This window comes from Netta rufina, assembly GCF_964035555.1.
Source record: "Netta rufina genome assembly, chromosome: 13".
Taxonomy (NCBI): Eukaryota; Metazoa; Chordata; class Aves; order Anseriformes; family Anatidae; genus Netta; species Netta rufina.
Window position 1 is genome coordinate 6,632,881 of NC_140136.1, and position 25,982 is coordinate 6,658,862.

The 25,982-nt window shown below is 37.9% G+C and overlaps 1 protein-coding gene across 1 annotated transcript in view; it reads right to left on the minus strand.

Moving 5' to 3' along the window:
* Positions 1–25,982, minus strand: part of VAT1L (vesicle amine transport 1 like) — a gene marked incomplete at both ends in the record, with an annotated part of 51,010 nt that overhangs the window by 17,837 nt on the left and 7,191 nt on the right. The window contains 5 exons of the mRNA XM_084294875.1: positions 7,911–8,105; positions 9,734–9,789; positions 11,035–11,138; positions 12,064–12,206; positions 23,883–24,098. Of these exons, the coding sequence (XP_084151001.1) occupies positions 7,911–8,105; positions 9,734–9,789; positions 11,035–11,138; positions 12,064–12,206; positions 23,883–24,098 (714 nt within the window). The remainder of the gene's footprint in view (positions 1–7,910; positions 8,106–9,733; positions 9,790–11,034; positions 11,139–12,063; positions 12,207–23,882; positions 24,099–25,982) is intronic.

The following is a 25,982-nucleotide window of genomic DNA, read 5'->3' on the forward strand; positions in this document are numbered from 1 at the left end:
AAAAGTATTTTCGGCCTCTGTATCTCCATAAGTAATTAATTCTTAGCACAGCACTTACAAAGTAGATTAGAAAAGTGCTGTAGCTGTGGGCTGTGTTTATGTTAATTGAATGTGTTTTAGTCTCACACTAGTCTCATTCGGTGTTCAAATATTGCTGTTACAAAGGTTAGAACCTACGTTCATCAGAAATATTACCAAAATACTTTTCCATGTCTGTTACTTCATTCCAAAACATTAAGATCTGGTTTCCCTGCAATGAAACAGCTGACTGAGATTTGGTAGAATTCTGAGACTGGAGTCCCAACAAATGCTTTGAATCACAAAGGCTCTCAGGGATGCCAGGACACAGCCCAGGGGCTTGGTTGTTAAAGGACAGAACTGGAAATTAAAGAATTCAAGGTGATCCATGATCTTTCCACTACCATGCTACATGACATCAGAGAAATGAAGATATGCACCATATGTCTTTTGTTATCTATCTATTTAAAGGATAGTCTAGTATGAATATTCTCTGCATGCATAAAGCAACATTTTGAAGACTCTAAAAGGCAAAATTGCTTGTTTATACACACAGGTATTCAACTAGCAGGCTAGACAATGCAAACAATTTCAGAAGCTGTAAAGAAAAGAAAAAAAAAAAAGAAAGCAATGAACTGAAATAAATTACTTGTTTAATTAGATTCCATTCATGTAGCTTGAATTTCATGCAGTTTATGAATAATATATAGCAATTGAAAATAATTGACTTCTGCTTACATATTTAACTGACTTGACAAGTGAAGTATGGGTTTGCTAAAACAGCTCATTTACCCAACCTGATTTTGTGCTAATCACAGCTAATGTCACGTATCTGAAGCATTATTATGGACCCATATCTAAGTCTTGTCTTGCTTCTTCCTATCTCACTCTTCTAATAAAATCATAGTCATGTTACATTGCTATCAACAGCATATAAAGCCAAAGAGAATACTGAGTTATGTCGTCACATAGTGATAAAAGCTAGGAAGGGCAGAATAAATTATGAATTGATATGAAGTTCTATTAAACAGCACTAAGTGGGGAAAAAATATAAATGAAACGTTATAGGCATTTGGTAAGAACTTAATAATTCACATAAAAGCAGCAAGAATTCCATGATCATGGAATGATCATGTATACACAACGTTTTAGAGGAAAAGGAAAAATAAAAAAAACAGTACCTTATTAATCCCCAGTACTTTCAAGGTGTCTATTTTCCTCCAAGGTATATTTTACTCCTCTATGCATATTGCACTGAAATTACTTGGAGTTTTAATTAATATTTACTTTAGATAGACATCTTGGAAAAAAAATTATTTGCAGAGTCTTTATTAAAAATCACCTTTTTCATGGTTTCCTTTTCATTCATTTAGAACTTGTGCTCATTACACTTAATGCTACCGAAGTAAACTTCAAATGCAATAGCTTTCCCTTAACTTTTAAAATTTGGTCATTAATTCAGTTATGAACACAGAAGCAAGCTGCCCTTGGTAATTCACATTTTTCTTCTCAGTATGCTTTTCTCTCATTTATATTTTGAAACCTACTGCAACAGTATAACATAGCTGCTTGCAAGATCTGGTATGTGCATAAAGCCTGTATTAAACTTGTTGTGTTGGATTTGTTTGTACACAGAGAAGCAATGGTGATGTACAGATAAATCACCTACCTTTACTTTGATTTATGGATGTTTACTTTATATAGTCAAAGGGAACAGAATCTCACACACAGGAAGAACAACGATCTGTGGCAGTATCACAGGACACTATACATGCACAGCTGATACCTGTACACCAGGAAAGCAGTTCATGAAAAACTGCAGTTGAAGTACTGTCAAAGAAATATCTGTGGTATCAGAACAAGCAGAATTTGTGCTTTCTAATGTTAGAGTAGCAATCACAGAAAAGGGGACATTGATATGTTTGCAGGAGTTTTCACAGAATTATTTTTTCTCTTTCTCTGATATAATACTGCAAAATAAGTTGTTTTATGCTTATGGAAGAATGATCCTTTTGTTTATTTTGTGGTGTGTTAATGCTTTGGTTATTAATGAACTTTCACTTTTATCATATTACTCTAGATTACTTTGCATAACTTGAAGAAAAAATGCAGGATGTAAATGCTATATTTGTAAATGCTGTTGGCAGAACAGAAGGTGTAGTTTCTTCAGGTGAAGAATTTGTTTTCATCTAGCATATAAAAAGGAAGAAAAAAAAAAAAAGCCTGCACAAGCCACTATTATACTGTCACTACAAAAAAAGACAAGCACGAGATTCCATTTAGTATCTATAACAAGGTGCCAGCCTGATCTGATATTATCAGATTATCCTCTTAATATGTTAAAAGTAACTAATGGGTCAGTTTTCTCTCTGTCTTACTACACTGATGCATGAAAGGCATGACTAGCTTTTGATTAAATTACAGACTCTGGTTTTGAGAAGGTGAAGGGTATCACTCTGCTAGCATGAACAGATTTCTTTTTTTGTCCTAGATGTTGCTACCTAAAAGCATGCATTGTAATTTATGCCAGAGGATGTGTTCCGTAGTAAAAGAGATTTACAATACCTGAATCCTTTGAAGCCAGAGGGCAGTGCTAAAAACAGACATATTGTGGTAGCTCTGTGCCCCCCCCCCTTCAAACATAGTATGAATTCTGCATGAAAGTGTTCTTTTGTCCTCTTTCTCACCTCACAACTTGGTAAAACTGTGATATTTGATGTAAGGTTTCTACTGTTTTCCTTTGCATGCTAGTAACATTGAAAGCTAATGTGAGAATGGAAAGTATGTGAAAACAGAAACATATGAGAAAAATTATTCTTTTAAAGGAAAATGTGGTATCAGCAGGTATTCTGTAATGATACTACAATGTGATCAGCTGCGTTGCATTCCCTTCAGGTTTAGATTCTTAAACACAGCTTGATCTTGTCTTAGTAATTTACTACAGAGAAAAGCTCTGGCTTCAAGGCAAAGGAACCTCACTTATATATAAATATACATATATTTACAGCTAGCTAGACCTTATAACGATTCAGGATAAAAAAAAGTGAGACTGATGGTGCAGTGATCCTTGCAAACTAAATTAACGTACCCCCTTCCACTCAAAAACGTTCTGTGCAGTGACCATGAGGTACAGAAATTAGAGTCTGTGGATGCTGATCCATAAATGCATGCAGTACCTTGATTCCAATGATTTCAATCACAGCTGAGTGCCAAAGCATACCCCTAGACCTGAGCTACGGTTGTTGCATTACTATTTTCTACATAAGGAGTTACTGAAGACATTAGTACATTACCACTACAAACCAATGACACGGAGTAACATTCAGTGCCTTCTGCCAGGTACCAGCCTGATCTAGTAATATAATCAGAGTATTCTTTTTTTTTTTATTTTAGAAAGACTAAGTAATCACCCCATTCCATAGGTTTCAGGCTTATCATCATTCTTACTGACCCTAAAGCCATGCAAGTCTTTGATAGCTTTATTACTGTATAAACAGCACACTCCTTTAAATCATTTCAGACAGGAGAATGCATTGAATCCTTTGGTACACAAAACCAGTCTGTAACAAAGATGTGTTTCCATAAGCTCGCTGTTCACCCATATGCACCAAAATAGCTCAGATCTGAAGACTTTCTGATATACTGAAAGAGTTGTTTTTCAAGCAGGTAGCCCAGTGTGAGGGAAAGGGGCCTATAGTAGGGAAGTAGGATAGTAGGAAAACATGGTGCGTATTTTGCACTGTCAATTTCATGACTTGCGGTTCATGTGCAAGAATTCGTGGCAGTTTTGTTTTACATATTATCAGTGCTACTTTTAAATGCTCTAAGTCACCTAGATGAAGTGCTTATACCTTCTATCTTTACAACCTGTTTTACCTTGAGTATGTATTTTCTTTTACAACCACAAAAAACAAACAAACAAAAAAACAACAACTGAGAAAACAGAATTTTAATAGAAAAGTGCAACACATACATAGTTACTCAATATAACAGTTTTTATAAGAACCTTCTGTTTCCATTCTGCTTAATAATCTGGAATAATCTACTGCATAGAGCTGAAGACTCACAGACCCTCAGGAGAACGCTAATTCACAAATACACACTACAGTTTGATCAGAACAAAGAGGACTGACTAACTGCAAATTAAAGGCTAGATATGTAGTTACTGATAAAGAAACAACCGCAGATCTCAACAAGTATGCACTGAATACTAACTGTTTTAAACTCTGCTATTTCTAATGAAATGCAATCTTACCAGACAATCAACGTTTTACTACACGACAGTATTTTAAGTATGCACCGTCTATAAATTATCAAGTCTTTAAACACTTGACCTTATAAAGAAATAGCTGCAAAACAGTAAGACTTCTCCACAGCAGCAGGTTTATTGTATGACTGTTCATCTCATGATGAGTAATTCCTGTTAGACTTCCATTAGAAAACATCAGTGGATTTTGTCACTGATTTTCTTAGATCTTTCTTGCATTAACATCATAAAATGGACCTAGTGGCCTAATTAACACTTTTCTTCATAGGGTTTCTGGATGTAAGTTTGAGATAAAAAAAAAATTAACCTTTCTAGTCCAACACCGATAGTACAAATAGTGCAAATAGTTTTACTCCAGAGGAGTAATCAGTACTCTAGAACCTGATCTCCCCTGCATCAGCAATAATCTGAAGCACAGAAGAATATTAACTCATCTCCCATTCCATCCAGAATGAGTTCTGTCCCACACTCCCTTCAGTCAATTGCTAAATTTATTTAAGCAGACTACACTGAAAAGGCATGGTAATCCTCATCCTGAAAAAAAAGGCCAGTGAAAGTAGGAGTCCTTTGATTGACCTGCATAGCTTTTGGATAGGGCCCTAAAACAGAAACACTGGAAGGGATCATATCCTAATTAGAATGATCCCACTGAACAACAATTTGCCTTCGTCAATGGCAGCAGTATCAAGCTAAATCTCAAACACCAACTTGAATATTAATTGGCAATCACCTAGTCATCACTTCGTGTACTCTACAACTTGATAGAGAAATGGGAATCTAATAACTTTCTCTATATATTTGTCTCTCTATATATTTATCTATATATAGTAACTTTCTCTATATATTACTGCCACTTGAAACACATTAAAATGCAAAATCTCAATGCAATTACAATATTCTATAATCAGCACAATCTTATAAACTTAAATTGTGTAGTCCTGCAGAAAGTATGTAGAAATAGATGCTGTTCAAGAAATTATACCAGGCCTTTACAGCAGTGAAATCTTTTTTCACCATTCATGGGGACCTATTAAAACAGTTGCAAACCTTCCTCTGACCGTTTTCATAAGGCCTAGAACATAAGGCTCTGAATTTTGGGCTTATCATACAGCAAGTTGTCCTGTGGCAACCAGCCTTAAGCAGCAAAGAGGAACACCGCTCCACATGTATCATCCTCTTCTAAAGACTGCAAAGATGCTTTTCAGCACTCATACACAGATGACCATTGCAACTGATACAGGACTGAAAAGATAGATGTTTGTGTTGTAATATAGTTTTGAACAGAAAGCAGGTGTCTTCCATGTTGGCTTTAGAGAATCTGCATTCATTTGTGAATTTGCAGAAAGAAGGAATACATGAGAACAAACATGGATGCAGAATGAATAAAGAAGGTAAAGAGGCATGACAGAGATATGTCTTTCATATATAGATCGAAACTTTTAAGTATGTGATGACATAAATAGGTAATTAATATTAAGTATTTGGAAAGGTGTCCCATGGTTAAGTCTCCTCTGAGATTTTTCCTTTAAATATTTTCATTTTTTATGTCACTTACAGGATTCAAGCTTAACTCTGGGAGACAGTTTCTAGTCAGAGGACAAATGACTCTCCTGTGAGCCTTTGAAGATAGTGACATTCTGCCACAGAAAAATACTCAAATCATTCCTTTTCAAATGCCATGCAGGGAGTACACATTTCTGCCACTCTCTAGTCAAGCACAATTATTCTCAATGCTTGTGAGGGTCAGGAAATTTCCTCAGGAAACAGCAGTGGTAAAAATTGGTCATATTGATTTACTGTCTAATGAACAAGCCTGAAAGCGGTCAAATAAAAGTGGACAGTTCAAGAAAATCAGGCTTATTCAACAGGAAAAGAGAAACAACCAAATATCAAACTGAAGGGTAGGATGATATACAGCTATGGAGTTAAATAATACATAAATAAACAAACAGATCTTTCAAAACAGAACAAAAATATATACCAACCTTTCCTAAGTCTGGTTCCATTTAGTCCTCAGCTATGATAGCACATTTGTCTGTGCATCATATTATCTTTATTTTGATAGTTTGACCTAAGTTACTTCCATAGCACAAAAATATATCCCCAATATGATAATGCCCGGAATGAATAATAATTCAGTAATACTTTGCAATCAATTGAGGACACCTCTGGCACTGTTACATCCCTGAAGATACTAGCCAGTAATTTCCTTTGTAAATTGCCAGACAGCTCATGAAAAATGAGCGGGCGTGATAAATGAGTTGTAGTTTTGTAGACCGCACTCTTTAACAGATGTATTTACACATTTTGCAATCTAATGGTAGGAATGGTGCATGTTACTGCCAAATGTTAGATGAAATGTTATCAAACAAAAGTCTCCCAGAAAATTCCCATCGTGTTGACAATTAAGATTGGCCTGCCACATATAATTTTTCACGTTTGAGCCCAAAATATCTTGATCAAGGACACCATTACTATTTTAATGATCTTTTTCTTACTAATTCCTGGAAAGTACCTGAACAAAAAAATAGTAGAATACCTATCTTCAGTATTGTGCCAGTTAAACTTTTAGAACTCTTTGTAAGGATACCTAATATGTAAATAAAAGAACACATATAAAAAAAAAATACATGTGAACACAGATCTATTTTATACTACTCTTCAAAGTGCTTTCCCTTTGACAGGGACAGAGCAACTTTGTCCGGCTGAGCTCTGAGCCAGCTGCTCTTCATCACAATATCTGATTTCTCTTAAGTAGTTAGACTTGCATTTGGTGATAATTACCAAACAGCTGAATGCCACTCCCATGCCATGGGCTGGTAAGGCCAAGGTGTTATTTACTTGCCATTAGCGACAGTGCAGACTCAAGCAGGCATTTTAGAGAAACAAGAGATTCCTTGAGGAAGACACAGAAAAAGGCTTCCTGGTGAAAGTATCATTCCTTTCCACTTTGCTGGAGAGGAACAGAGTCCACATAGTGCTGGACCACCTGCATCTCCTGTACCACATGGAGATCCACGCTGGAGTACACCAGGGGCAGATGTAGTGATAGGATCAAGTTACTTATGGTTCCTTCACCAGCATGACCTGAGGCAGCATGTACCTTCCTGCTGTAAAACCTGGCCCACGCATCTAGAAGCCCCAGTGAACCCTGGAATGCATCCTGCTCCAAGAACTGTCACAGGCTGTGGAGTCCCACCACACAGCCCAGGTATCTTACCTGCGTCCATCACAGCGGTGGTTCTTTAGTGCCACTTGAATAAGCAACAAGTTGGCCTCCAAACCCTGACCACAGGCCATTCAGAACTATAATACATTAACAATACTGTATTTTGTTAAATCTGATGATTACTGTTTCCTCATGGATGCATGCTAATACAAGCTGATGTGTTCAGTCAGACGCAGCCACTAGTTAGTCACAAGTTTCATGTACTTAGGAAACAGGAACAATTTTCTAAGATTGAAAAAAAAAATAATATTTTTTTTTTTTTTAGTATTTTCAAGAATGTAACACAGAATACTTGAAACTCCAGAAATGTGTGAATAACTTTTTAGAACTAATTTTACATCTAAAAATGTGTATATTCAAAAAAATCAACATGGGGAAAGAAATTTTTGCTCCTACCTCTTCCAAAGCCCATAACGAATCAACCACAGGCTTGATCTTCTTATTGTTATATAGATTTAGGAGTTTGTCCATTACCCCCTTGATGAGGCCACCTCGATTCTGTTTGAAAAGTAGATTCAGCAGAGAAAATCCAGCAATGACTTTGTTCTCCTCGTACAGCTTGATAGGATTTACCTTCTCAACCTGCCACCACTGGAAAGGAATAAACAGCAGCAGGTTTAGAAAAACACTCTTCAAGAACTGTACTAAAAAGTTGACAAAGAAAACGGTCTATGCAGATATGATACATGACTCATCTGTCAGTTCTGAAGTAACAGCCAAGAGAAGCAGTGAGGATTTATTTAACAGGCAAAAAAGCAGACAGCTGCTGACTGACATGCAGAAATAAAACACATTTTTGTTGTCAGGTTGTAGGACTTGGTGCTGGAAATCAAGGATCTGGAACTTCCTTCTTAGATCTCCTGTCCTCCTTTGTTATTTCACGAGAGCCAAGCTAGTTTCCCTAACCTTTGCAAGCAGCTGTTGACTATTCTCAAAAGTAAGCCATGCACTGCTAGCTTCCATTTGCTTTTTATCCATTATCACGTTTGCCATTTTTAAGCATAATAGATAAGAAAATAATTTTATCTCATTTAAGCCCAAGAGCCTGGTATTCTGTTTTCTAGCAAAGTTGGTGCATTTGAATGCATCAAATTTGATTACTGTTTCAATATAATTTTGATGAGTTAGTTTTGTCGTACTAATTATATAAATATGGAAACTACTTATACTCTATACAAAATGTTATGTATATGAAATTCATTTTACTGACATTTATTTACTCAATAAATACCATTACTACCTGAAAATTTCAGCTGAAATCTATTTCCTTGGGCCAAGCTACCCTACAAATTATACACATCTGGATATGTTTATATAAATAATAAAAAGGCTGAGTAGTGAAGATTATCTTGATTTCATTCTCAAAGGTGTGACAATAACAAAGATTGTGCCACTGTAACTATTAAGAAAATGCAGGAAGCAAAAAATATACACACTTTTTCTAGAGTCTTTGATTTATCTTGTTTTCAATTACATAGACACTTTTGAAGTTAATTTCTCCTGGGAGGGAGTTGTTGCTGGAAGCTGTAAATGAGCTCTTGGCAGAAAGATTATATGATAGATATTCAGCAAAGACGTCTCCCTCTGATTTTCTAACCTGAAGGAATTTCTTTCGTACCTGGTTATTTCTCTCTACCAGTTTATTTGATATATTTGTCACTGTTAACAGTTTCTAGAATTTCTGAGCAGATTTTTTTTCAATAAGCTGAAGAACAATTCTTTGAAATTTGTGTTTGTTGACATCGTCAGCTAGAAAACAAGTGTAACATCACCATCTCTTTGATGTCACTTGAACAAGGAGAACTGAAAATTGCATTTCTTTATAGAACTAACTTTTGAAAAGTTGGAAATGACTGGCAAGCCCAGTCGTAAGAGATATATCTCCTTTAATTCACTGCAGTGTTTTCAGAAACGAGGAACATGCAGGGTACAGTTGTCCATATCCATGGATATGATATTCTGCTGTAAGTGAAAAAACAATGCAGTCTAGCTAAGCTTAGCTGTGATAGGAGATACGTCTGATAGCTAACAATTTAAATGTGCACTGCACACAGCTCCAATTCCTGTCTAGCTGTCATATCAGAATAAAACATGTCAGACCACATTGCAGTCATAAAACTTTTTAGCAATATCAGAAGTAACAACTTAATGGAGATGAAGTTCAGAAAAGACTGAAGTCAGAGGAAAGTAAAGCAGAATCACAGCACTAGAACACTTACTGATTTTGCAAAACTGAAGAAGCTTTTTGTCTCCCCAGTAACCATGTTAGATGAACCTGTAAAAGATGAGTACATAGACACACAAGTTAATACATGCTGACAAGCAGACCATTTATTATAGGTAGAATTGTTTCTATTCCAAGAAACTGTTTCCATTTGCAAGAAAAAAAAAATTCTCCCCAGGTTGACAAGGGATTAGTAGATGTCCTTTTAATAAGTAACAAAGAGGCCAAGGGACAGAACCCTGCAAGTTAATAGATATTGTGGGATGAGAAAAACATAAACTATTAAATCTTTCAAAAGCAAGAACCGTTTCAGTGCTACTAGGCATTCTGACACCAAATCTCTTCTATAGCTATCCATTTATTTCCAGTAAAATGCCATTAGTCTCAGACAAATATATAGCACTGGTCACCATACAGATGTCCTGTCTTTCATCAACAGATACAGTTACCTATCAAAGGCCTGACTACCATGTGTGAATATACATACATCGTACATTTTAACCTGCTAACAAATACAATGGCAATTCACTGGCAGGGATTTCATTATAAACAGGCAGCTTGTACAGTCCAAGCAGATATTTGAGTCACAACATATTCTTTGTTACTGCCACTAGACGGAAGTCCAGGGAAGCAGGTATGCTTATCAGTGATGCTATTGCATTTTCCACTACAATACGGATGTGTTCTTCATTTGCAGAACTGAGTGATCCCTTCAGCTGTCTCCTACATACAGAAGCTTGGCTGACTGCGGTTCCATCAACAAACAACATGGCAACCTGGCAGAACTGCAGGGACAACACATTTACTGGGTATGTGGAGCACTCAATGTACATGGTTAGAAATTCGTGAACAGAAACCTGGGCTTGAATTCCTCAAAGTCATGTTGAATAGAAACAATAGGTTTCATCCTGAAAGCTTCCACTAAGTTCTCCTCCCACAAAGAAGAATGTTAAGAGTTTCTTTGGCCACAGAGCAATTCCTATGATGTGAGGAATGAGAGATCCAAGTTTGTTCCTACATTTCTCTTGCATAATCTAACATTTAACAATATGAAACATACATTCATTTTCATTTGTTGGATTTATATTTTTATAGACTTTCTATTAGCTGTTGTTTCTCAATAATTTAGTCCATGCTTATCTTCACTAAAATCCTTTATTGGAAATGACTGAATTGATAAATTATCACATGGTAGCCACCCAGATACACATCCAGTTTTGGAAGGGGTGATTTTAAGAGATTTTAAGCACAACAAAGTTTTAGTTTTGAAATATGTACCTGGCTGTTTCCACTCACCATATAAAATGTAAGTCCCAAGTGGTTTAAGAAGACTGAGGCCTTTCCCAGTATTTTCTCCACACAGACAATCCAAAACGATATCTACTCCTTCTGTTGAGATTCTAAAAAGCAAGAAAGAAATCTCACTTTGCAATAGGAGACATTGCCATCATTCTGAGGAATGAAGAAGTTTGACAGGAAGTCTGTGAACTCTACTACCTTGGGGTGCCCCTTTGAAAAATTTCTTTGTTATGCCCAGTTAGATAACCCAGTATTTTGACAGATACAAGATGCAGGGAAAAACATTCTCTCTAAGCTATCTTACAAGCAAAACAAAAAAGACATTTTTTTTCCTAAGATCTTCTTATTAATTCCAATGTTTGGTACCTTTATCAACATCAGTATCTAAAAGACAGACTTGAAAACAAAGTATCTGAAAGCATGTAAATGGAAACAGAAGCACTCAGGACTTCAGAAGGCAACAGGATGATTCTAATCTGAATGCAAACAAACAAAATCTAAGGATGTGAAATCAAAGCAGACATCACATGCTGTGATATCAGTCCCTGGCAGAAGGCAAAAACACAAGCAGATGGAATCATACCAGAGAATTCCCCTAAAACCTGGATAACTTACAGATCTGCTGAAAACTTCTTACTCTGAATTGAGTACTCTTCTTATCCTGAATAGAGTACTGAATCTGAGCTACTACATATGCAGTTTAGATGCAGTGAAGTAGTCTTCTGTTAGCATACGTATTCTTTTTTACTGTATTTAGTTTGCTGACAGCAGACATCCAAGCATGAACATGGACAAACAAAGTTTATGTTGCTTATAAAGAAATACGGAGATGCTTGCTATTTTGTCTCCTGTAGTGCAGATCTAGACAGTTTTATAGTATCTTTATTTTACTTCAGCTCCTGAACTCAAAAATGTGATCTCTTCCCAAAAATATGATTGACCCAGTGTTTTTCATAGTATTATGCCAGTTGCTATGGGGAATATATATTTTGCCAGATACCACTTGCGGGGGGAGGGAGAGATTACCTTTTTATTTCTTGCACATAGTCTGCATTTCTGTCAAACAGGTGAGTTACTGAGTCTTTGATTGCTTCATGTTTGAAAGATGAAGCTGTTCCGAAAACAGTAACGTTGGGAATAGTCGAGCAGAGCTGAGCAACAGCTTGACCCTGCAAGCACATCAGTATGTTAGTTCACTGACATGGAAATTGGTTGACAGACTTTGCAGTTACCAATTCACTCGTGACACAGCAAAATCCATCACCAAATATGTTCAAGCATTTCCCAAACTAATTTCTTACCAGTGCAAAGCAATTCAGTCATAGGAAAAATACACTTAAATCAAAAGGATATGCTGAAGACAAAGTAAGTGCAGGGATAAAATTAAATTAATCTATCAAAATTGCATTAGAAAAGAGTTCTCCTTGTTCTTTTAACAAAAGCAGCATAATTCAAGGGAAATGATATTAATTTACAAGGAACACCAAAAATGATAACTGAAAGAGCACATCAGAAATATTTCTCGCTTTCTCCTTTGCATTTTCCCCAAGGACTCATCAGTAACATCAGCACCTCATACCTCAGCTGCTTCCACATGCAATTCTAACCTCCTCTGTTCACAGGAAGGCCTCACAGCACCTTATTCCAGAACAAAATTTCTGGCAGATAATGTAAAAAGTACTTGATTCTGCTGGTATTTAGATACAGCTTTTATTGTTCGAGTTTTTGTGGTCATAATACAGCAGGTCTAGTCGAGTCAGTCCCAGTGCACCATATACCGTTTCTCAGTGATCACATTTTTTTATGGTTGCAGTAGGAGAGAGCAATTTGGTGTGACAAATACTGCATAGTAAAGCAAATCTGTTTTACCTCGTATTAATAACAAAAATTACTACTGATGATTCAGAATGCAGGAATAGCCATGAGTCACACTAACAGGTTCATTTAGGCCAATGCCCCATCTTCAAATGTAATCCATTAGTGAAGGGGAGCAAATGGCCTAAAGCATGAACAGGGAAGTAGTTCTAGTACATATGCTCTCAGCTTCCCCAGCGTCCACATTGTGAGCCTGTTCTTTTCTATCCTGAGCTTGTAATAAGTTCCTGCAGTATGTAACATGTACATTTCATGTCATGTTTTTAATTTCTGGGCTTTGAAACAGAACTGTTCCTTTCTAATGCCAAGAAGAAAATTACAATACTGAAAAAGAGAAGTCTTCTTGCTCCATGACAGGCAGGCCTGACTTCCTCCCATCTACACAAACATATATGCATCCATTGACACACACTGGTATCACATTGCTATAACTACCCCTAAATTAGAGCAACTGGAACAAGAGCAGAAGCTTGTCAGGCTAGAAAAGGAAGCACACAAAGTATTTGTATCAACGCTAGCTTTTGCTCTGCTTCATACAGGTGTTCTCCCAAACTCATGCAGGTGTCCCTTAGAATTCCAGCTGATGTGGGTCAAATTCTGATGAAAGCATATTTGCAGGGCTAGGCATGGAGTCAGAGAAAGGATTCTGTCTTCATGGCACACTCTTCCAGCCTGTGGTTTTCACAAGAGACAGATAACACTGAGATGCCTCTCTCTTCCTCAAAGCAAAAGTCCATTATCAATTGTAATCTTGCAAGCCCTCTGCATGCAGACAGATATCTGATGGAACCCAACAAGGGCAGTGTGCTCCTGTGAGCTTGCTGGATCCAGGCTGCTCAAGACCCTTCACAGATTGCCACGTGGCCTCTGCAGCAACCTCCCAAAAGATGGAAGACTGCGTCTGGGCAAAAATCCAGCAAGGTCAATCAGATGCCATGTCAGTGTCTAAAAAGGATTTGGGGCACTGCAGGATTTGTGCCTTCAAATGTCTGTAGTTGGCCTCTCCAGCTTCAGTCCCCACAGAAATTTAACTTCTAAATTATAACCTGTAACTTCACGAGGCTGAGAGAATGGAAGTGCTGCTTTAAACACTGAGTCATCTGGATTTCAAAAAAGATCCTAACAGGTCATATCTTCCACCTTTTTTATTATTATTATTATTTTACTCTTAGTACACTAACAAACAGAATATAGACCTCTGGTAGCCAAATTCTGCCTCTCATTGCAACCACATTATTCCACTGGAGCTACAGTTTACATGGATATGCTCAGAAGCAAGAAATGGCACAGTGATTCTGAAAATAATGTCTGACTAAATTTAGCAGATTCTTACTTATATTTACAGCTAAAAGATTGCCATTTGTAAACTGTATGCATGACCAGTAAAATCATCCATGGATAAACACATTTCAGTTCATTCCAACCAGAAACCCTGATTATTAGTATGTAAATACCAGTAATCAGTGCTTGGCTTTCATTTACAGTAGAATAATTGGATAATCCTGCATACCCTGGGGGTCTTGGCATCTTCCCATATAATGCTGAATGTAATTGCTAGTGACAGTCATCTAAGTTGAACATCTCAAGAGGACAGCAGTATTATTTTTATATGGTGGCATCCAGGAGTTTCAAATTGTTTTCCTACTGGGTTAGTCAGTAAACAGCTGAACAGCAAGGCACAGTTCTGGGATCTTGGGCAGGTACCAAGAGACAAAGAGAAGGGAGCAAGAGAAGGGATGCGCTGTAATTCTTCCTTTACAAGTGAGAAATGGAAATAGCACAGCAAATTGAACAACATGTCCAGTAGCTCAGAGAAACTTACAGCAGGACCCAGATCTGAATGTTGATTTGTAGCACGATAATCCAATACCAAACATAAATGACCTTTTCTTTTTAAAATCATCCACTATTTTCTTGGATTGGAATCCTTAATCTATTAGAAATCATAGGCAAATCTCTTCCTGAGGGGCCTCATCTCGCAAGATATAATATCTTCTAGGAGCAGAAAAGGTTTCACTCTTCTCATGCTTCATTTCTCTATTACTTATCGTCTTAGTCTAAAGCCTCCAAAAATATTGTAACATAAAATTGCAAGAAAAAATAATCTGACTTTTGTATCTATCCTTTTCTCAGCCATTTTCACTAGCAATCCCCTTCTCATTTTCTGTCTCTTCCAGAAAACCACTACCCACAGTAATTTAGATAAATCAGTATTTTATAATGTATGCTAGTGGAGTGAAATTCTGACATTATTGATCTATTCTCTAATTAGTTTTCTGCATTTTCAATCTAACTCAGGAAGACAAGGGATAATGAATGTATCCTCAATCAAAAACAGTTCATGTTTAAAAGGTCAAATATTAGAGCAGAAAACGTGTTGTTTTTCATCCTGCAGAAGATGATTAACATTTAACTAAATGACTGTCAAATAAATAGGAGAAATGCACAAAAAAAAACAACACCTATTTTCTTCTTGACTCAAACTGGCTAGTTCACCCCCCACAGAGACAAGATTATCTAAAACCCCAGGTCAGAATACTTTCTGTGGATATTTAAAGCCTAAAACTGATTCATATGACCAGTATTTTTATAATTGGATGAACAAGATCACTGAAGTATTTTGAGGCAATTCCATGAAACATTCTTCTACAGCTTTCTGAAGATCTTAACCTGACACTGGTTTGTACTTATTTTAGTGCAAAGTGGTCCTAATATTTGTATTTCAAAAATCTAGGAATAAAGGCTGGTATTGGGCTTAGAATGCCTTCCTCCCCAAAGCAGGAGAACTGAACTCAACCTATGAACTCAAACGTTTCACTAATTTCCGTGGAATTCGACTAAGCTCCAAAAAAGCACTGTGGCTATGCAAGTCGCTCTTAAATCTCTTTTCTAATCCCTCAAGTCATTTAGCTACTTTTGGATTAGTACCTTTTGTTTAAAGGGCTATACACATTAGTTGTAAGTACGTAGGGTCCCGGTGCTCACAGTGCCCATGGTTCACAAATGAAATATGCACACGGAGTTCTGCAGCTGGAAGGAGGAACAGTCCTTTCCCAGGGCCATGGAGGAGCAGGTGAGATCTCCATGCTGACTCCAGGCCCGCTGCACACTCTCACCCTGACCTCAGGGACACACAAGTACTGTCCTCTCCTTTGGATTCCTAAAAACTGCTTTGTGGTAGAAAAATAAAAGAAGGTTTTCTGTCTCCTCCCTGCCCCAACAAAACCACATCATCTCTGTTACCCTTCAGCTTTCACCCAGACAGAGAAGCAGGCACCATGCTATCAGAAATAGTATATGAATTCCAAAACCTTCTGAGTGGGTGTCTAAATAGACAGGCATTGTTTAAAACACAAAAAATAAAGCTTTTCACACATCTGATTTTTTACACATGATGTAAATTTCCACATATAAATACTACCTAGATGCTTCCTGCACCTGGGAAAATTCATAAATGGAAAAAAAAATTCTCACTTGAACACTTAACTTTACTTTTAATAGGATTTAACAGTCTTTGAATAAACCGATTGATTGCTTCACTGAAGTGATAGACATGGTTACAAAATATTTCCTTAAAATTGAATTAATCTGCTTTAACATCTATCTGTACACACACAGACACACATACACTTATGCTGCTTATCATGCAGAACTCCACACAGTGTGTCCTCAAAGAGATGCATAACTTGGATTGCAGCGTTCTGTGGAAATGAAGCATGTCTCCTAACATTGGATTTGACACGGGAGTCTTGCATCTCTCTAGCTTCAAAGTCTGTTTGATTGATTCCTTTTCAAGGGATCCTGTCTCTTTATAAAGCCAGTAAGTTTAACCTAATCCAAACATGTAATTATTATAGAATCTATTATAAATGGATACACTGCTATCTGTTTTAATTCCAATAGAAAGATTGAAATTTCTTTGCATTCCTTTGCTATAAAACACAACTTTAAACCTGCAGGATTGGAAACTTCTCATACTGAGATAATCACATAAAAGAAGGGAAAAATAGATTAAAAAAAAAATAAAAATTAAACATTGTGTTCTGTTTACTTAAACAATTCAAAAGTAAAAACTACCCGTCATGGACATTGAAAAGTCAATATGAAAAGCATGAACAGAAGAAAACATACTAATATAATCATCTTATTAATACTAACTTAACACTGGTTGAAGTATAAATAAAACTGTAAGTTACTGACTTTTGGAAAGGGTCTGACCTAAAGGCACAGCCCAGACGTAGGTCTGGTGGCCCAGCTGCATACTGTACTCACAGTTCAGTATTCTTTCATGAGAGCACCCTTTCTGCTTGTTATATTTTGCTGTTATAAACACTGAGCTCAACCTCATAGCAGAAGAGAACAAACCATCTAAAAGATACCACCCAGCAAAACGGCATCTGTGAGAACCAATAGCATCACTAAGAAATGATTGTTTCCAGGTGTATTTGTGCAGCCCAGAGGTGCTACAGTATTTTCAAAAATAATTCATACTTATTCTTGCACAAGAAACCTGTCTGGTACTGAATGTGAGCAGAATGCATGCTTCCAAAGTGCTTTGATGCCACATAACCGTATTTGAAGGTGGTACAAAGTACACAAGCGTAGTAAGAAAACTGCAAGAGAAGACATCTACTGGCATCAAGGAAAATGTTTCTGTGGTGTTTGGAAAAGTCAGCTGCACTTCCTGAAGGTGTTATTTTTCCAGTTATAGCAGAGGAAATTGGAAACCAAACACTCAGGTGAACATTGCAGAGTGGACAAGCTGAACAAGCATTAGGGCAGCATCTGTTACACTCAGTGCACCACAGTAAGTTTTGGAGGAGAGGGAATGGGAAAGAGTCACCGTGAAATAACGACCTCTTTTTACTCTCAGACTCTCTTATTTTCTGCAACTATCACCAGGGGATGTTTTTTCCTCCCTCCCTTGAAAAATGTGAAGTTGGGGTGCAACCAAGCCTCGCAGCTGGATCTTCATCTGGTATAAACCCACTGCACTTAAGGGGAGCTACGAGAGCGTACGGCAGCCAAGATTCTTGCCCAGAGCACATAAACTCTATCCTAAAAGCTGAACAGCCAAGGAAGAGTTAAGCACTGCCTGTGTGTGACATGACTCAGCAGGGGACTCAGGGAAAGGACATGTCCTCTGGGGAGTGCAGGGCTGTGAGAGGCAAAAAGAAAGGCCTTCAGGGACTGCAGGCTGCTTTGGTCAGGGAAATTGCTTTTTGTGTATGACTCACCAAGCTTTTGTGTTTGATTAACAGATTATGCTCTGAGGCAGTGTCTGGAAATAGACTCAGGCATGGCACTGGGACTTTCCCGGGATGCTGAGGGAGCACATCCATGCTTTAGAGGCATTCACATGGCACAGTGCAGCACAATGTAGAGGTGCCCTGTCTGGCTTTAAACGAGATAGCTTGGATACTGAATGCAGCCTAGCCTTGGTTACACACAGCTCTGTGTGAGCTGATTTATTCTCTTTCTTGTCTGAAGGAGATGAAATAGGAGAAAAGCACTTAGGGTGTATTCATCAAATGCAGAGTGGCTATGAACTGCTAATATGAAAATAGCAAGTGCAGTCCTGGGAAGTACTGGGTAAAGGTTTTAGCAGATCGGAAAGTGGTAATGCCATTGTACAGTATGCTGGCCAGGACCATCAGAAGAGTGGAGTAAATCCCAATTATGCACATTCAAGAAGAACTGACTCAAATACAAGTCATGAGTGCTACTTAATGTACTCCTACCTGCTATGTGCAGACAGACCTAAGTTCAATCAGCCCATACAATGTTTAAAAGGATCAGGGATGCTGAGAGACCTATTTTAGAAGACAAGACTGGCTTTCATACTGGCCTACTGCTGCTTTGCAGCCAACCAGCTCAAAGCCCAGGAAATAAGTATGCGTCTGCATGGACCAGCGTATGTAGGATGACCAATGAAACAGACATTGTAGCTTTTGGAAAAGGAATATGAACAAGCAAGGCTGCTTTCAACCTGAAAAATATCAGCCAAGGAAATATTTAATTCTGAGCATCTTTCTAACCTCGTACAAATATACATACTACCAAAGAGATCTGAAGGAACTGTCCCAAGATGAGAGAAAAGCTAATTAAAAAAGAAGGGGACAACACAAGATAACACAGATACATTAGCTGGCTACAAATCAAGTCTGGAAATTGAGAAAGATTTATCCACAAGCAAGACAGAGGAGAAACAATTTGAAGGGATAAATGCAGAGCTATTTTTTTAAAGAAGAAATCTAATAATTCTTTTGAAGGGGTTCCTGTGATAGCATGTGACTAGATTTACTAAGGAGTGCCAGTTCTTTGTCAGATAAATATCACTACTTTGGTGATTCAGTTTGGAACACATCCTCAAATATTTGCAATTTATGCAGGGTAGAAGCAATAAAAATGAGGGTTCCTGCCAAGCAGTAACCAATCCTGCCAGGATGACCTAAATCTGTTGCCAAGTCAGATTTATTCTTCAAATTCAAACATGAGAGCTTTTATCTGTAACTTACTCGCACCTCCTCTGCTGCTGAGCATGAAAGGAAAGGTCAGATCAGAGCTTCAGGACAGCAGTCAATGCTTCTGTCTTTAACGCAGCTTAGTTCTAGTGAGACTGAAATGCTAAAGAATTGGCTAATAATTCTGCCTTGCATCTGAGAAGTTAAGTGATGAGATTGAGGTGTTCACACGGTTTTGATAAATGACCAAAGTTTTGTGTTCCAGATAGCCAGAACAAGCAGTATATAAAAAACAAACAAATAAGCAAATGGGCATAATGGCAGTCTCTAACAGATCTAAATCCCTGAAAGAATTCACTTTCCAGGTAGATGTCATAGATTGTATTTATTATAGCTAGAAGATCATAAGGGTGTTGTTTTTTTTTTGCTTCATTTTGATTTTTAATACATCAGTCCTGTATTTATACTAATTCAATTAATCCAGGATGCAGTTCACAAGTTTATGTAGTTGTTCTTAAAATTACTAATGTAATCTCATACAAGCCTGTGCTATGGCTTGCACTGACTTACACAGTTTTCATTTTAGAGAACTAATTGCTTCATATAGCAGATCAGTCCCAGTGGGGTGCATGCTGATGCTCAGTTTTCTCAGCCTATTTCTCAGCCTATTTTCCTCAGATGCCACTTGGCTTCACTCTAAAAAAAGACAATTGAGTGTATTTGTGAAGGGAGCTATTCTACTATAGTCTGATGGCCATTTCAAACATTAATTACAGAGTTTTACAGTTAAGATAAGCTAGTTTCTCAACTGGATGTATACAAGAACATATAGGTTACTGTAGAAAAAACTCATATTTTTGAGTATTAATTTTTATGTGAGTATAACAGGAAGTTTTTGAAGTTCAGTGTTAGCTGACCTTCTCCATATTTTAGCAATCAGTTCAGAAGGGCACTTACACTAGCTTTAAGCATTTAAATTCTATACATACAATACAATTATATCTCTTGTTAATTATCGAATTTCCCTACTAATCAATATAATGGTCTGCTTAAACAGAAGTGTTAAGTGTCCTGCCAGGCAGAGGCCTGAAAGACACCATATGACCAGCCTTGTCCTTGTTAGATCTTGATCTGTAACATTAGAGCAATGATAACAGAATGATTTGCAAGATTTCTCATTTACATCTGATCAGACATGAGCCTATACCACACTTTCCCAGAAGGCCCCTAAAATTTCTACTTCACTGTCCTGGCTGGCAGCTGAGAGTCAGCCTCTCTTAACCTCCCCTACCTCAAGAGGGAAAAGGAGGAAAAACAAACAAACCCCCCAAAGCAGCCCCCATTGCAAACAATCAAAGTCAACAAACTGACCCTAGGAAACAAAAGCAAACACAATCTCTCCTTTCAAGCCCCCTTTCTAAGCACTGCAGCGGGGTCTTTCTCTTTAGAGAAGTTACAGTGGATGGCTACATCATGCATTGCCAGAGGCAGAACTTGTGACTGTCCACATTTCTTCTCCTAGTTCACAGAGGCAAGGCGCTTCCCTGCAACTATACAAGTTTCCTGCCATGAGCAGAGAAGATCATATGATGCCCTGACCTTTTAGATGAGCAGGAGGCAGGGAGGGTATTGATCTGGTATATGGAACAGGATTCAAGTCTCTGTAACTGAAAAAAAGAGGCATGTGCGAGTTGTTTTTTTTTTTCAGTATCAGTTATCTTGGTGTGTTTTGTTTTTTCTCTGCATCATCTTCTGATGTCCCCTGGAACATCTGGAAATAGGTACACTGCCTTATTGAAAGCATCCTGTCAGATATTAAATGATACCATCCCATACAAAACATACCCCAGGCACAGATGTGAAGGCAATTGCTTTAGTTTCCTCACTACATCTACATCCAGAAATACATCTACAACCAGAAATATGGCACATAAATAAACTGAGGCAATACATAAGTAAAGGTTGTTGAGAATTTTCCCCGATTCAGTTTTTTTTTTTTAAATCGCTGCAGAATTCTCCTAAAGAGGACTGGAGAGCCAGAACAAAGAAGCTCACAAATATTTTTGAAGCAACAAGTTCTTTTTTGTAAACTGCATGAAATGGCTAAAATAATGATCTTGTATAACGAGAAGGAACAATTACAAACTTCTAGTCCCACAGGGAGCCTATTGTCTCATTAAAGTATTCTGGAATTTCTATGGCATTTAGAAACAAACTGGACAGGTTTTCCACTTGCTGAAAATGTTAATGGGCCTTGTATCTATTAAAGCAACAGCACAAAAAAATCTCTTCACATAGTGAAGTTTGTGTTGAAAACTGAATTGCAGGTTTTCTGTTTTATTAGCAAAACACTTTGTGAAAATAATTTGTAAGATCGAGGTTGTTACATTTTTCAAGGGATTAATGGACAGAGTATTAGAGAGGTTTAAGAAGGAATACAGACGTGTCCTCTGAAATCTTTGTCTAGTTAGTACAAGAGGGAAAAAAATAATCTCCAGAGTGAGAGCTTACCTGTAAGACCTATCAAGCACTGGGAAAAGCATTTCCTTTCCAGTTCCAGTAACACCTGCTCCCTTACAAAGAACAGACTTACAAAGAACACCCTTACAAAGAACAGACTGCACAAGGTACTCTTCCCCCATGCCACAGGGATCAGCGCCCTGTCTTGTAGGCTAGTCAGCCCCAGCTCCATCTTACATGCAGTCCTCCCCAGGTCACACACAGACCTACACCAGCTATTGCCCAGTTTCTTCCCAGATCGCTGGACTTTCCTCTGGAAACACTGTTTTATTTAATTACTTAACAGGGAAAAGATATGTTTTTCCCTGTTCTGCTGGCAGCCAGACACAACCTATCCCTCCTTCAGCTGCTCTGAGAGGAGGCAGCCACAGTAGAGGACTAGTGGAAAGATGCCGTTGGGTGTCTGACAGCGAGGGAGGCAGCAGTACCTTACAGAACAGCCCAGCAGAGGGTTTGGACACTAGTGAGGAAGACTGTGTGAGTTCATAGTGTTAACAGTGCTTAAATAAGAGGAGAAGGAAATAATTAAAGGTGAGCAATGTTTAAAAAAAGGGAGAGAAAGGAAGAAAAAGGAAGAAAGAAAGAAGGTAGCAAGAACATTTTATCCTCACAGGGACAAGGAGTTCATTTTCTCTGAAGACGTGCATATGCACAGGGTGTCTTGCTAACTCCATACACTCAGCCTGGGTTCATATAGTGTCAGCTGGGCTGACAACCCTTCAGGTAAACACAAAGTCTTAGAATATCCTGAATGTGTGGCCTCATGTTGCTTTAACAGTCCTGAATTCCACATGAAAAGATTTAATATTACAGAACAATAATGTCAGCCATAATGCTGTAGGTTGTACTGTGCCGAACCATAATAAGATTATAAATTCCATTCAGTTACAGAAGTATTCCAAGAGGACCATTTACTGCAAGTAGGATTATTGTTAGCTAAAAACATTTCATGTAGGGAACTGGTGAATTTTTTTCTTTGATAACAGCTTTCATTTATATGAGAACCTGAAAGAAGGTCAAAGGGCACAGAATTAGGCTAAGGTGTTTGGGGCTGCCTACCAGCTTTCAGTAGACAACAGAATATTAATTTAGCATACATAAGGCATAACAGGAAAACAGAAGAGGTGCTCCGATTTAGAAGGCTGAGATCTGCTAATGTTCTCGGTCATAAAATCGGTCTTATGGAAGAGGACTGTGCAATTTCAAGTGTAAACATACTCCCCTGTTGGTATCTTAATATTTTGTACCAGCTTACTTATTTTCCAAAAGAGAGATTTTTTTCCCAAAGAGATAGTTCAAGCAACTGGTAACACTAAGTGCTCGCTTATGGTTTCCTTGTGTGGCCTGGTATTCCACCCAATTCATCCAGCTGTTGCTTCGCCCATGCAATGCAACGCCTCTTTACTGATGATCCAACCCATGGCATGCAGCAGCCACCACTGACTCAAATTCTGTATTTGTATGCTATTTTCCTCAGCTTTGGGATGATAGTATTTTTCACTGCTTTCAATCCCTCCGCAACAAAGGAAAAAAACTACAGTGCCATTTACAGGGAAAACATCACACATGCACACAGCATCTGCAGGAGTATTCCAACAGGGCTATGTACTGCAAAGAGGATTATGGTAACCTACAAATACCTTATGCAGGGAGCTGATTTATTTAATCCTTTCATTATAGCCTTCTTTCACAAAGAACAAGTACAAGGTGCATAAAGTTAGGGATACAAAGTTTGAAGTAACACTTACTTCTCAATCTTTAACTAACTTCTAAAGGGTTTTGGAGGTATTTTTATGTAGAGTCAATGGCCATAGCATTTTTATTTCACCAGAAGCTCCTGCCAACCATTTGCATCAGTGTTTTGATGGAGTTCCTGCTCATCACAACCCCTCATATAGGCATATCTGTTATCAAACCAAACCAAAAGCAGTATCTGGCTCTTTTCAGTCACGGGATGACAGGAAAATAAGAGAAATTCCAACTTACCACCCCACCTCCTGCAGAGTGAACCAGCACAGACATGCCTTCTCTTAGGTTAGCAACTTCAAAGAGCATCATGTAGGCAGTTACAAAGTTCATGGGAAATGCAGCAGCTTCAGAAAAACTCATGTCATCTGGGATCTTGTAGACAAATTCTACCGGGGTACATACTACTTCAGCCCATGCATTGTAGTTTACAAAAGCCATGACTCTGTCTCCAATCTACAATCAAGAGAAAAAACAATGTTGAGGATATGTCTGCAACTTAAACCGTAAAAAGAAACTTGTAACATCTGCAACTTTCCTGTTCAAGCCATGACAGACTGTAATGGTGATCCACATCTTTGGCAACACAGCAGTTAAGCTGCTCAGCTTTGGGCTTTTACCATTTTTTAATTGTATTTAAAAACTTGAATTTAACAACAAAGATACCAAAATTAAGTCCACATCTTTTTTCCTACGCTGCTTCTCTGATTGAGCAGTCTATCAGCATAATCAATACCAGCCATCTTTTGTCAGCAGTTCCTAAATAACGAATGGAGCTGTGAACAATCAAAACAGCATTCCCATTAATAACCAGCAAATTCTGTTTACAGGAAAAAAAAAAAAAAAAGAAGAGAAGAGAAGAGAAGAGAAGAGAAGAGAAGAGAAGAGAAGAGAAGAGAAGAGAAGAGAAGAGAAGAGAAGAGAAGAGAAGAGAAGAGAAGAGAAGAGAAGAGAAGAGAAGAGAAGAGAAGAGAAGAGAAGAGAAGAGAAGAGAAGAGAAGAGAAGAGAAGAGAAGAGAAGAGAAGAGAAGAGAAGAGAAGAGAAGAGAAGAGAGAACATTCCAGTGAGATGCATGTTATAAACAATTACATCCAAGACAAATTTTCATTTTGCCTTCTCAGTCTTCACACTGATTTATACACACTTTTTTTCTCTGTGAATTGAGAAGGGGAGGACTTGTACTCTGCTAGACAGAGCACAACATGAAAGGGTTCAGAAACCACTGACTTATAACACTATTGATATCTACTCTCTAGCTTTATCATCTTAATAACCAATTCTACCTCTACATGTCCATAATGACTGCCATTTCTACAGCCATGTGGCAGAGCAGAATTGGATTGTGCGATTTCAAATATGCCTGCCACCTTAAACATCAAAAATATAGCTCTGGTTACTAAGGTAACTGAGGTGCATTCAGGGGTACAATCAGAGTTGGAAAGCAACACTTGAATGAAAGTAGAAACTGGTCCAGCGGGGCAATATGGGAGAGCCCCAGCAAGCAGCATTTGGCCAATACATGTTAAAGCCTTCACAGGCATGACTCTTACAAACTTAAGACAATGCCTTGCCCACAGCAGCTCCTACATGTATTTTATCTTGCTTTTCAAACAAAAATATCATCCTTTTTCATGAGAGGAGCTCTTCACCTGAGCCACAGTTTAAGCAATAAGGCAGGAAGAGGACCAGACTTTAGGACTTGGTATTTTAATTGCAACTAATAGAAGCTCTCCCTCTAAAATGTGCTTGCTTATCTGCCTGATACTTTCTATCTTACTTTCTACTAATACCCACTAATTCTTTGGTGATACTACAGGTTGTTCTTGATCTACATAAGCTACATTTGACAGCAATGGAGTAAAGCATAACATTAGTACCTTCAGACAAATGTTTATAGCACAGGCACGTGTTGGTCTCCCAAGCACTTGTCATCACTTTGGCTTTGGGATATTGTGGGTTTGCTAAATGTTAAGGTGCTGCTGACAGCTCTGAAGGGTTTGTCTCTTTTAGAATGAAGATGCTGAAACAGACCTGTCATTCCAATTTCACTGAATGCCGCCTTCGAACATTCAAATTAGCAATGCATCACTGGTAACCACTCTGTGGCTCCTTTTGATGTTAGTACAGTTTATAAAATCTAAAGTCTGTTAAGATTAATTCGTGAATATGTTAGTATGTCCTATCCTTGCAAACAAACATAACTGATTTCCAAAAGAATGCAGAGAAGAGAGGTCTCTCCTGGTGATTCCCAAGTGACTTCTTAATAATAATAAAAATAATATTTTACTACAATCTTTATACAGAGCCTAGACATCACATCAGATTAGGCCTCAGATCCT